Genomic DNA, 13,798 nt, shown 5'->3' on the forward strand with positions numbered 1-13,798 from the left:
GATTAATTATTGTTGTGAACCATTTAAGAAGCCCCATGTGTGCAAACAATGTCTGGTCTCTCCCCTGTTGTGAAAATTATGTTTGCTGAGGTGGTCTAAACTCATGAGTGTTATTTTTAAAATATTCAGATATAAATCTGAAAAAGCGCTATTGTTTAAGGAAGAATTAGGTTGCTCAAAAAGCAGATTTAGAAATACCTTCCATTTGCAGGTGTTGCAACACACATGAGGCTCCTCAATAAATCATTACTTTTCCATTCATTTCAATGGGTACATACTAAAAGGAAGTAGATCATCATAAAGTTTTTTCACATATTAGAATGACTGAGGCAAACCCGCATGTGCAATGGAATTTGTGCAAATCTGATTGTATATGTATCTGATTAATTGTGGGTGCAAATTAAAAGGGGGGAATTAACAGAGCAATCATATGAATATCTACTCAGTAGTAAGCCACATGGAGCTTATTCCAGGACTACAGCTTAGCTCTTCCATTCTAAACACATCTACTAGAGAGTCTGTCCCACTGAATGTCATGAAACTTACTTTTGAGTAAACATGCATGAGATTGCTCTGTTGGAAGGAGAGCTGGCCCAAAAGAATATCAGCAATAATTACATACAATATATGTATGCTATATCTGAAAGAGATCCAGCAATCATTTAAATATATTCATTTTCTCAACATAGAATGTCCTGCACTGTGAATTTTCAAGTACCCAGGAGTTAGTGTATTACAGATTTTTTATTATTTAAAAAACCAGATAAACTAGATAGGTAATGATATGCTATTTCAAAAAGATGCCTTTCTTCCTCTATTCATTATAACTAGATGTTGGAAGTAACTTTTTTTGAATGTGGGACAGCACTGCTGGGAGAAAGGAAGTGGCCTAAATATTTAGTCTGAGATCTGTCTGTAAGACAGAAAAAAATGTTCTAGCTATTGACTGCAACAGAGTCAAAACAGAAGCTGGAAGACATTCTCTCCTAAAAGACTTGATTCCAGCTTGTTTTGTTTCTGTGCGAGACAGGCTGCAATCCTACATGCACATACCTTGGAGTAAGTGCCACTGAACTCACTAGGACTTCCGAGTGAGTAGACAACCCGAGGAACCTGTGGTGCACAAGCTACAAATTAATTTTCAAAGCAGGACGCAGAGTCCTAGGTTACTTTATCCAACTTATGTAGTAGCACATTTTACTGGGCTGTATGTTTCTGTTCAGATTTCACTCGGGAGTTGGTTTCTGTGAGCAAATGGAAAGAGTTTGAACTTAAGGGAAAGCTTATGGTGTGATGGGGAAGTAAATGAAAGTTGAAATGGAATTATGTGTAATTCCAAGGAGTGCCTTGGAAAACAGCCCACTAGGATTCCACTGTAAATGTATGAGGGTCAAAATTAAATGTGTCTTCCTGTTTGTGGAATGCTATCCCCAGGGAGGTTCATCTTCAGGCACCAGGCAAAAAACGGACCTCTTCAACCAGGCCTTTGGCTGATTGGTATTCTATGGCCTTTAAAATGTGTTTGTGGAAGGGAGCAGTTAATGTTTTAACTATTTATTTCATGCTTCTATCCTGTATTTTTATCCTGTGAGCCACCCTGAGATATTTGGATGAGTGCAGTATATAGATCTAAAAATAAATAAATGACGAGTTAGGATACAAGTTAGGAAAGTCCCAGCTTTTGGAACCATTGGAACTACCTCCCAAGGAATCTTATTTGGATCTCTCTCTTTTTGGATGAAATTGGTCCGATGGTTACAGGTTTTCTATGAGGACTAGGAGCTTCACCCCCCCCCCCTTATTTCCTTTTTATGAAAATTGGTATTTTCAGGATGCTGCTCCAGTTGTTAGTCACATGTCCTCCTCTCCTGTGGCATAACCAGTGTTTTGCTGCTATCTGGAGTCTTTGTTTAATCTCCCCAACTGTTACTGCCCAGCAGACTACACTCCCCAAACTACGTCTTCTGGCAACTGGGTGGAGTCTTGCTACAATCCGATGACTTGTTTAGGGAGGGAGATGGCTCAACTGTTTCTCTCTACACCTTGATTCATACAATTCACTACCAATTTCCAGAAGGGAAGGCTAGATCAGCAGGTGTGTTTTGATTTATGAGGCAATACATTTGGGTGGAGCAGTGAAGTTGTCAAAAGTGTGAAGTGGGAGGTTAGAAATTCCTAGGCAATAATAAGAGTGACCACCAAGTATGGCCATTGTAAATATTGTTTAGATTATGTGTGTGAAACACTAAGCTTACAAAATGATATTACACATCTATGTACTGAGAGGTGGAAGGTGGGAAAGTGACAGAGAGAGATTCTTACTACTTGCTTCTATAGGAACCAGCATTAGTATGGAAACAACCTTGATTGTGTAACACTTGTTCCCAGCCCAGCTTCTTTGCTACCAGTTGTTTTGAGTGCATCTTTTGTCCTTGGCACATCCTCCCTCCCATCCCAAAAGCCGTGGCTGCATTCGACTTGTTTATATGTTCAGTCAGCATGTGAAGGGGCTCTACATGTGTACCCCTCCCCCACTGCAAAGGTGCCACCTGATTGGCCCAGAATTCCTTCTTATGTCAAAGAGCTCATTGCCTACACAGCCCCTTCACAGGCTGGCTAAACACAAGGGCAACAAAGGGGAATGGCTCCCATAGACATGGGCAATGGTGGCATGAATTGCCTGAACCTTCCTATTGTCTCTAACAAGAACAACAACAGGAAACTCCTGATTCCAGCTAAACACAACTAAGTCCAGTGCCACCTAGTGACTAAACATAATGACAAATTATCCTCCTTGTAGCATCAGATACCTGCTGCATTAGCCTGAAGTCCCAATTCTTGCACTTATTTGTGGGTGAGGGATGTATTTTTGAAACTAAAGCTAAAACTACCTCTAATTTTTGGCCGACAGATCAAACACAGAGAGATCTCTGTCTCTCCTTCAGCTATGCATTTTTTTGCGGTTTCTGTCTAACCTCACACTTGGAAGTGATCAAACATGAGCAAGATACTATTCAGTGGGCACAGCACCACTTAACTCTAGTAAAAGTAACCTGAGTACCTTGAGTAGCTTGGGAAGTTATGCATTCATGCAGCACAGAGTTAAACTATGAGACTCATTCCCAGTCGAGGCAGTGATGGCCACCAGCTTGCATGGCTTTAAAAGAGTACTACTATATTGGGCAAATTCATGGAGGATAAGGCTTTCACTGGCTACGAGGCATGGTAGCTATGCTCTGCATCCACAGAGGTGGTAATGCAGCATTACCAATGACCAGTTACTAATGCTTCAGAATATCAGCATCTAGGAACCACAGGAGGGGATAATGCTCTTGTGCTCAGGTTTTGCTGCTGATATCCCAGAGGTATGTATGGTCACTGGGAGAACAGGATGCTGGACTCGGGCAGATCTACTATGAAACTAATGACGCTTAAGGTTCTTAATCCCGGGGGGGGGGGGGGAGAAGTTATTTTAGTCCTCATTGCTTAACATTTTTGGGTCTAATACACCCACAATTTGTGTCAAAGAATTCAAACTGGGGTGTTTTTTTGCTTTTGTTTTTTTACTGTATTTCAACAACCCCAAAGTTAGAGAGTCAGTAGTGGTGATCTGTCATGGAACAACCCTACTGAAGAAGATACCAGTGGTTACCCAGACCTTGTTGATGGTTGAGAAGTGGCCTGGTTACAGTTCAAGCTTCAAGGCCCCCAAAATGTAGATTCACTGCTGGCTGGAATAAATGGGCCACTGGAATAAAGGTTCTTCTCGTGTTCACATGTTTATTTGAAAGCCAGCCACACTCAATTCCACCCAGGTAATGGCCGACAAAAGTTGGTCCTGGTTTTTTATTTTTGTTTTATTTTGGTTTGGTCTTCAAATCCTTTGAGATATTTGCCCAATTTTACCTCCCAGCCTGACATCAGTCCCTCCAGCAATGATGTGTTTTGTAAGTTCTTGGATGGATGGATAGGTGGGTGGAGGGAGGGAACAGCTGTCATTTTAAATGTTAATTTCTGGGAAGAAACTGACTTAATGTTTGCTTCATTTTTTTAAAAAAATACATAATCGTTTCATGTCGACTTTACAAGTGTATTTAAGGGCGGGAGGCTGGGAAGAGAGCGCTGACTAAGGCGCGCCAAGAGGCCGCCTCTAAAGACTTCCCTGCGTCAGGTTACAATCATTTCAAGTGAAGAGTTTTTGGTGGCTGAGGATTTTGTCGTTTTTGTTTTATTGAAAGCTGCTCAGCAAACGAGCGTCTACCTCCAAGTTGCGATGCTCTAAAACTTTGCTCTAATTCACAAACATACGTCCTTGCCTTAAGTCTTCTCCTGCCCCCCTTTTTGTATTTTATTAAAATGCGAACCACCGAATTTTTAGGCGTAGAAAGGGGAAGAAAGCAATTGTATGCTGTCTCCTATTCATTAGCTGCTCACACAGCATATGGGTCTATTCTTCTTTTTAAGGCAAAACCCACCAAGCCTGGCCTCCTCCCCCCTCCCCCTCGTGTCCTGAAGGAGAAGTTGGAGGAGGAGCGAGGCAGGAGGGAGGGCGGAGAGAGAGAAACCGTATCGGACGACCTCCGCCTCCTCCTGCGCTTAGAAGCGGGGAGTGATGTTGGGCGACGGTCCCTGACGCAGGGAAAACTTAGGCGTCGGTTTCAAGGCTCCTCCCTTCTGGTGAAAGGCAGACTGCGGGGCGCCTGGAAACCGGTTCGAGGGAGAGAGGGCTTGAGGGATTGCCACAAATGGTCAGGCGGCAGCGGTGGCGGAGAAAGAAGAAGAAAAGGCGGCGGTAGCAGCAGCAGCAAGAGCTGGAGCTGGCGCGCTCTGCCTGGCAGGCGAGAGAGAGAGAGAGCAGAGCGCGCTGGCGGCGCGGCGGAGGGACGTGCTCGCGGGGTGGCCCTCGCCGTCCTCCTCTTCCGTGCAGCCTCCCCTGCAGGAGGCTCAAGTTTGACCTGGCAGGAGAGGAGGTGAAAGGCGGCGGCAGAAGCAGCAGCAGGAGGGACCTGGAGAGGGAGGCGGCGGCGGGAGCAGCAGCCAGAGGACCCGGCGAAGTATGGCAGAGAAGTGGACTCGGCAAGTTTGCAGCGGGGCCGAGGCGGAGAGGGGCAGCCGGGCCGGCGCTCTCTCCCCGCCGCTGCTGCTGCTACTGCTGCTGTGCACGGAGGCGCCGGTGCTTCCCGCTCTGGGGCAGCAGCAGCAGTACAACGGCGAGCGGGGCATCTCGGTGCCGGACCACGGCTACTGCCAGCCCATCACCATCCCCCTGTGCACGGACATCGCGTACAACCAGACCATCATGCCCAACTTGCTGGGCCACACCAACCAGGAGGACGCGGGCCTGGAGGTGCACCAGTTCTACCCGCTCGTCAAGGTGCAGTGCTCGGCCGAGCTCAAGTTCTTCCTGTGCTCCATGTACGCGCCCGTGTGCACCGTGCTGGAGCAGGCGCTGCCGCCCTGCCGCTCCCTGTGCGAGCGGGCGCGCCAGGGCTGCGAGGCGCTCATGAACAAGTTCGGCTTCCAGTGGCCCGACACGCTGCGCTGCGAGAAGTTCCCCGTGCACGGCGCCGAGGAGCTCTGCGTGGGCCAAAACACCTCCGAGCGCGGCACGCCCACGCCCTCGCTGGGACCCGAGTTCTGGACCAGCAACCCGCAGCTGCGGCCCGGCGGCGGCGTGGCAGGAGGCGGGGGCGGAGGGAGCCACCTGGCCGAGCGGGCGGGCAGGTTCACCTGCCCCCGGGTGCTGAAGGTGCCCTCCTACCTCAACTACCGCTTCCTGGGCGAGAAGGATTGCGGGGCGCCCTGCGAGTCCGGGCGCCCCTACGGGCTCATGTACTTCGGACAGGAGGAGCTGCGCTTCTCCCGCACCTGGATTGGCATCTGGTCGGTGCTGTGCTGCGCCTCCACCCTCTTCACAGTGCTGACCTACCTGGTGGACATGAAGCGCTTCAGCTACCCGGAGAGACCCATCATCTTCCTCTCGGGCTGCTACACGGCGGTGGCGGTGGCCTACATTGCAGGGTTCCTGCTGGAGGAGAAGGTGGTGTGCAACGAGCGCTTCTCCGACGATGGCTCGCGGACGGTGGCGCAGGGCACGAAGCGGGAAGGGTGCACCATCCTCTTCATGATGCTCTACTTCTTTGGCATGGCCAGCTCCATCTGGTGGGTGATCCTCTCCCTCACCTGGTTCCTGGCGGCTGGCATGAAGTGGGGCCACGAAGCCATCGAGGCCAACTCCCAGTACTTCCACTTGGCTGCTTGGGCTGTGCCCGCTATCAAAACCATCACCATCTTGGCTCTGGGGCAGGTGGATGGGGATGTGCTCAGTGGCGTCTGCTTTGTGGGCATCAACAATGTGGATGCCCTGCGGGGCTTTGTGCTGGCTCCTTTGTTTGTTTACTTGTTCATTGGCACTTCTTTCCTCCTGGCTGGATTTGTCTCCCTTTTCAGAATTCGGACCATCATGAAACACGACGGTACCAAGACAGAGAAGCTGGAAAAGCTGATGGTTAGGATAGGGATCTTCAGTGTCCTGTACACAGTGCCTGCCACCATAGTCATTGCCTGCTATTTTTATGAGCAAGCATTTAGGGAACAGTGGGAAAGGAGTTGGTTTGCTCAAAGCTGCAAGAGCTATGCCATCCCTTGCCCCAGTAACCACCACCATCCGCCCATGAGTCCTGACTTCACCGTCTTTATGATCAAGTATCTCATGACTTTAATTGTAGGCATCACTTCTGGCTTTTGGATCTGGTCTGGGAAAACACTCAATTCCTGGAGGAAGTTCTATAGCAGACTCACCAACAGTAAGCAAGGGGAAACTACAGTGTGAAGCTCCCACACCAACCAGAGACAGCTGGCAAAGGAACTTGCTCTCTGCTCACAGTCCCAGCCAGAAAGTAAAGGAGAGAAAGTGGTCACATAGGTGCTGTCCAAAGTCTTATGACTTTTCTCTCCAGCCCACAGGGGACTGGATGTAAAGAGGTTGGTGCTGGTGGAGAAACAGACCTTATTCCCCTTGCCCCTTGTCTTCTACTGGACTAAATTTTACTGTAAAGTTGGAAATGTGGATCTGAGGTTGTAAATAGCCTCTGTAAGATTTTGTAAGTATATTTGTATTTAAATTGCAAAGTTCTCACTTTTGTAATTATTTAGAACTTTTTTAACCAGTTTGCAGCCTTTCCTCCCTCTCTCTCTCTCTCTCTCTTTCTTTCTCTGAAGGAGAAAGAAAATCAATGTTCTTCTTTATTTTATTTGCAAAGCTGATATCATAGGAACCAAAATGAGCCCAATAGCTTTCCTTTTCTCACCTCCCACCCCACACGTCATGGTAATAGTTGCGTGTCAAGCTGCTTAGGTCCAGGATTAAGGATAACCGATTCATAATTTGACATATGTTATAAGTTGCCCCACTGATACCAGTAGAATTAATGGTTTCAGGAAAATTGTCTGGCTAGGCTGCACGGCTGACTTGATCTGCGCTGCAAGACAAATACAGACAGGGAGTGGAAAAGCCTTAACTCCCATCTCTGCTCAGCATGACCTGAAGGAATAAAGGAGCAAGCAGTTTTACCTGTTCCACCCCACCTGGGGAGGAGTATGGGAAAGGGAACTGCATGTTATTATTACCCAACTGTATTGCCTAGCCCTTGCCTAAGAAAACTTTCTCTCCACCACCAAACTCTTGGTGAGAAAGTTTCCTAAGCTCTGCCTAAAGGTGTGACCTGTTTTTAAGAAGTATGAAATTGAAAGGTTGGGAGTGATATTTTTCTCACCAGCTGCTCCTTTACACACATCTGACCATTTTAAAGAACTGTTAACTTTTCTCTTAACTTTGTTAATATATGGAATGGGCAGCCTTCTTTTTAAGCCTGTAAGAGGCAGCTTCTACTTTCTATGGAAATACAGCCATTGGTTGTAATTGTTAATCTGTAGTGAGGACGAGGTGGTGCTTTTTGATTGTGATTTTGACACTTTCTTAATAGCCTGCTCTTTTGATAGGTTTTTTGTTCTGTTTAATGAGTTTGCTGGGAGAGCCATCAGGAAAAGCGCTATTGAGCTGATTTTTACAAACCTACTCAGTATGACCAAGAAGAAGGGGGGGACACAAATCCAGTAAAAGATCTCTGCAGCTTGGATTATTCAGATTTTCACAGCATTTATAACACTGACATTTCATTTCTACATATCTTCATAACTGGTGGGTTTTAATTCCTTCTTGTTAGTAGGTGAATGAAAGGCATGGTGATTTATGCCGCCAAGAAAAATAGATTTCAGTTGAATGATAGGGTGTGAGACCCCAAAGAATCTACAAGCCTGATGTTTCAATATAGTAATTTATATGTAAAGCTAAAGGAGCCTGTGTATGATTGGTCTGTGTTCTCTCTGAACTGTTATGGCTCATATTTCCTTAACAGGCTTATACAAGATGTGTCAATTTTAACTGGCAAACACCTTTTAATATTTAATCCTTTGTATAGCAGCAGACTTGCTGCTCTTCCGATTGTTCTGTTTCAAACTTCTTTTTATATAAGCACCTGTCATAAATATTATCCATGACTTAACCTTACCCTGAAATGCATAGCTATGTGAATTTGGTATGCATTTCTTTCTGTTCACTATTGCAAGATCAACTATATTTATAGAGGAATAGAAGTTTATATATAAATATATATAAAATACATATTTTTAATTTCTTTGAAATAAATTGAGGTTTTGTACAAAATTGTCTTGTCCTTTTAACATTCTTCATAGAAATTTAAAATGCGCATCCTGTACTGTTTTAAAACTAAAGCTGTACGTGCTCCCCCCCCATCAAGCAAAACAGGCTACTCTTTTCCTTTAATTTAATCCAGTCTTTAAATGTACATAAAACAGAAAGAACTACCTTTCCAACTCTAAAATTCTATAATTCTATAATGTGATCTGTGTACAGTTAATGAGGAGTAGAGCTGATGGTATAAAACTTGTTTCTTCTGTTACAGAAGATAAAAAGCTTATAAGTGTTTATTTCTTTAAAATACAAATTTGGTGCTCTTTTGTGGCATGCTTGCTCCTTTAACACCAATATATGAAAAATTTCACACTGCTCAAATTGCTTTTAGAATTTATGTTCACAGAATATCAACTTTAGGCAATGCATTTAGAATGCTTAAGTTGGCTACAACAGTAACATGGTTAAGGGTGAAGTGCCTATTTCTGTTCTTTGTAGGGGAGAAAATATCCTCTTTCACAGTGGTTCATCAGTGATCAAAATACAGTATTTTGATCAAAATAAATCTTTTAGTCTCCTAATGAAATAGCATTTTAAATAGCATTTACTGGCTTTAGGAAATGTTATATATAACCAATAGTACTAAAAGAAAACCAAGTAAATGGCAAAGTATGTGATAACACAGTGGTACAGAACTTATAGAATATAGATCAGGATGGCACAGAAGCTTTAAAAACAGACTATATATAATTTTGCAGTAGTTTAGGAGAATAAAAATGCAAACAGTTAAAAAATACCTTAAACATTTCAGCTCAAATTATGTAAACAACCACACTTAATTTCATTTGGTATGTAGTTCTGTTCTAATCAGATCAATTTTATAGTTCTGAATACATTAGGTATTTTTAATTGAACAGTCATATTGAGTCTAAACGCATATATGATGCATGGAATGAGAGAAGGCCGGGTCCATTTACTCTAAAAGGAATGACTATTGAGGTGTCTGGACCTTAAACTTCATTATCATTGAGTGACTTTCCAGTTAATGGTATTTGCTCAGTTTTTATTCTCTTTTGCACATTTGTGTACATGCTTTTAATAATAATAATAATAAATTTTATTTATACCCCGCCCTCCCCAGCCGAAGCTGGGCTCAGGACGGCTAACAACAATCAAAATAATCCAACATTCTAAAAAACTTTCATTATAAAAATTAATTAAAATCAAATTGATGGCAACCATTAAGCAAAATTCTGTGCAGATTGCCAGAGGAGGGGGTCAGGCTGCGCCCTGAATAAAGGCCTGGTGGAACAGCTCTGTCTTACAGGCCCTGCAGAAAGATGTCAGGTCCCGCAGGGCCCTAGTCTCTTGTGACAGAGCGTTCCACCAGATTGGAGCCACGGCCGAGAAAGCCCTGGCTCTAGTTGAGGCCAGCCTAACCTCTCTGTGGCCTGGGATCTTCAGGATGTTTTATTTGCAGACTGTAAGTTCTTCTGTGGGACATGCCAGGAGAGGCGGTCCCATAGGTACGAGGGTCCTAGGCCGTATAGGGCTTTAAAGGTTAAAACCAGCACCTTAAACCTGATCCTGTACTCCACCGGGAGCCAGTGCAGCTGGTATAGTACCAGATGAATGTGATCTCGCAGCCAAGACCCCATAAGGAGTCTCGCCGCGGCATTCTGCACCCGCTGGAGTTTCTGGGTCAGTCTCAAGGGCAGCCCCACGTAGAGCGAGTTACAATAATCCAGTCTGGAGGTGACCGTCACGTGGATCACAGTGGCTAGGTCAGGGCGAGAGAGATAAGGAGCCAACTGCTTAGCTTGGTGGAGATGAAAAAATGCTGCCTTTGTTATAGCTGTAATCTGCGCCTCCGTAGAGAGGGAGGTATCGAAGATTACACCCAAACTCTTAACGGACGATGCTGGCACTAATTGCACCCCTGCAAGAGATGGGAGTTGCCCCCTCAATCCCATATCGCCCCGTCCCAGACAGAGGACCTCTGTCTTCGAAGGATTTAACTTCAACCGGCTCCCACGTAACCATCCAGCCACAGCTTCCAGACATCTGGTAAGTGTGTCTGGGGCCGAGTCAGGATGGCCATCCATCAACAGATAGAGTTGGGTGTCATCGGCATACTGATGGCAACCCAGCCCAAAACTCCGGACAAGCTGGGCGAGGGGGCGCATAAAGATGTTAAAAAGCATCGGGGAAAGAACCCTGAGGCACTCCACACACCAAGGAGTGGCACGATGACAATTCCCCCCCAAGCACCACCCTCTGTCCCCGACCAGAGAGAAACGAGCGCAGCCATTGAAGGACTGTGCCCTGGATCCCCACGTCGGCAAGGCGGTAGTCCAGGAGTTTGTGATCGACCATGTCGAAGGCTGCTGACAGGTCTAGAAGAATCAGCAGCCCCGACCCGCCTCGATCCAGCTGCCTGCGGAGATCATTTTCATGCACATCATGCCCCTCTCATGGCCTTGTTGAAGACGAAAACACAAGGCTGTCTTTCTACAACAATTCTAGGACTGAAAACAACCCCTATCTGCTTCTTTTAACACAACGGTAGCATAACCTGATTTTTTATGTAATCAATGTACTTCATACTAAATAGAGCTCAGTTGAGGCTCTGCTTTTGTTGCCCCTCTACTGACAGCCATATTACAGCAGCCTACAGTGGAGTTGGCCACTGAGCCATAACATAACTGCTCCATTTCTTCTTCCTGCTTGCAACACTGTACATAAGCTACTTCACTGTTTTGTCTTACGCTACACAGATTTGAATTTGCCACTATCCCAACAGTTTCAAACTTTCCAGTTACCATTTCATTTTCAAGCGAAACACAAGTTGAAACATTTCCATACCAGTTTATCCCTGACCCTTCCCATGCCAACAGTTATGCATTTTGATATTTGAATATGCTTACAAAAAGAGCTGATATTTTCAATTAAAAGGAAGGCCACAATCCATCTAGTGCAGCATCCACTTATTTCACTTAACATTCACCCACTTCACCAACCTGATGCTCTCCAGAAGTTTTAGACTGCAACTCACATCAGCCCTAGGCAACCCTTGCACTGATGGGAGCTGTAGTCCAAAACATCTCGAGTGCACTAGGTTGGTGAGGTCTGTCCTGTGCCTTGCTGCTGCCAACAATAAAATAGTGGCATAAGCACATGAGATGAGCTTACTGAATCAGGCCAATGATCCATCTAGTCCAGTTCTTCCAGTGGCTGGCCAGATGCGTATGGGAAGCCTGCGAGTTGGACACAAATGCAACAGCACTCTGTCCACCTGCAATTCCCAGTAACTGATATTCAGAGTCATAATGCCTCTTGACAGTGAAGGTGGAACATAGCTCTCTGATAGGCATGATTCTGTTTCCCCAGAAAGCTTCATTATGTTCAAAACAAGCATGCCAATTCCAAGGCAATAATGCTATAGACTTCCATCCCTGCATTGACGTGGGGGTTTCTTCTGAGTAAAGCTGCACAAGCCAAGTTTCATTCAAAAAACAACACTATTTTCAATGGAATCCTAAGCATGCTTACTCTGAAAAAAGCATTGTTGAACTCAATTCCGTTCAGAGGGCAATGTGGACAGATTGAGCCCCTATGCACATCTAGAGATTGGAGCAACATTAAGGGCAGGAAAGAATCAGATCCTGTTGGCCCAAGTGCCATGGGAGGATAGAGCAGAAGGCTTGCGTTCTTACCACAAGTACAAGTGACATTCAAAAACAAGGTGAAATAACAGGCTGCTATCCTATATCTACTTGAGAGTAAACTCCATTGCCCCTGACACAACTTGCTTCTATGCAGACATGACAGGACTAAGCTGCTAATTACTCTAGCACCACATCACAATTCCTAACTCTACTTTCTCCACTGGACCACTGAAGGCACCACAAATGATGAATAACAGCCACTGATTGCACTAAGGAGCACTATCTGACAGGGGTGCCCACTTGAACAAAATATTGGGAGAGCCCAAGTAAAAGCCCCACCCCACATAATTGATCATGTGATATAGCACATGCACACCATTTGAATGGCAACGCCCGTCAACTTTGGGAGGCCCCAGCTCCCTCAAATATTTTATGGGGGGAGCTGAAGGGACCTCGGCTCCTAGGAGTTGGCTCCTGTGCTATCTGAACATGCTAAGTAGCAACTTAGCATGCTTGGTTTGTCTTATAAATTAAGGGACAATTCAAATATGATGGTCACTACATGGAGGCACACTTATCCATGTAGCCACACCACTTTGCAGGTGCAATATTTAAAAAGTTCTGGTCCATGTACTGTGTAATTATATTGTGCATAGCCACAGTGGAATCCTCTATGCAAAGGTATGCAGGCTCAATGCTTTTTAATATTATGGCCAGGTTGTACAGTAGTAATACATAGTTAACTACTTCCTTCTACCTGGTTGCTGTTGAAATTAAATCAAGTATTCCAAGAAGCATGGATAAGTCGATACATTAGTGCTTTAGATTGCTGCTTTTTTGCACTTTCCCTGTAATGCTGGAAGAGAAATTTAGACTGAAATGTACAAGCTTCGGATATACAAATCTGTACATTTGCATGGGGGATGTCCCAAAAGCTGAAGCACAAAGCTTCTGTATGCAACTTCATGGTTGTCCTTACGGTGTTATAAGAGAATGGCGACTGTGGCCTTGTTCGCACGTCATGACAAACCACAGTTAATGGACGTGATAAAACATAGTAAATAGTTTACCGTGAACAGTGTATTTTTCATTGTCTCCTCCCTGCTAGCATGCAAAGGAATCAAACCACAATCCCTGGCTTAGCATTACATAAAACCCCAAGATTGTGGCTTTGTTTCACTGCCAAAAAACATTGTCTTGTTTTTCAGGAATGAAAAAAACCACAACCCCTGGTTCAGATGCAACATTAAGCCAGGGATTGCCATTTGCTTCTTCAGTGCTGGACTTTGGTATTATAGTGCCCTGTGCGAGGCCAAAATTTGGTGCACCGCCCCCCGTCCTTGCACCGTGTTCCCAAAGCTGGGTAAGGAAGCGTCGGGTTTAGGGAAGAAGGCATGAGGGCTCTGGCAGGGTCCAA

General features: G+C 45.2%; 1 protein-coding gene and 1 long non-coding RNA gene across 4 annotated transcripts in view; one reads left to right on the forward strand and one right to left on the reverse strand.

The window, feature by feature from the left end:
- LOC308459755 overlaps nucleotides 1-13,798 on the reverse strand; it is a 239,035-nt gene that overhangs the window by 37,620 nt on the left and 187,617 nt on the right. The gene's annotated exons all lie outside the window — the stretch shown is intronic.
- On the forward strand, nucleotides 4,586-8,725 carry FZD1 (frizzled class receptor 1). Its single transcript, XM_080975333.1, has one exon. The coding sequence runs from the start codon at nucleotides 5,057-5,059 to the stop codon at nucleotides 6,830-6,832; it is 1,776 nt and encodes a 591-aa protein (XP_080831459.1). The 5' UTR covers nucleotides 4,586-5,056; the 3' UTR covers nucleotides 6,833-8,725.

The sequence above is a fragment of the Podarcis pityusensis genome (genome assembly GCF_964106645.2).
Source record: "Podarcis pityusensis genome assembly, chromosome: 12".
Classification (NCBI taxonomy): domain Eukaryota; kingdom Metazoa; phylum Chordata; class Lepidosauria; order Squamata; family Lacertidae; genus Podarcis; species Podarcis pityusensis.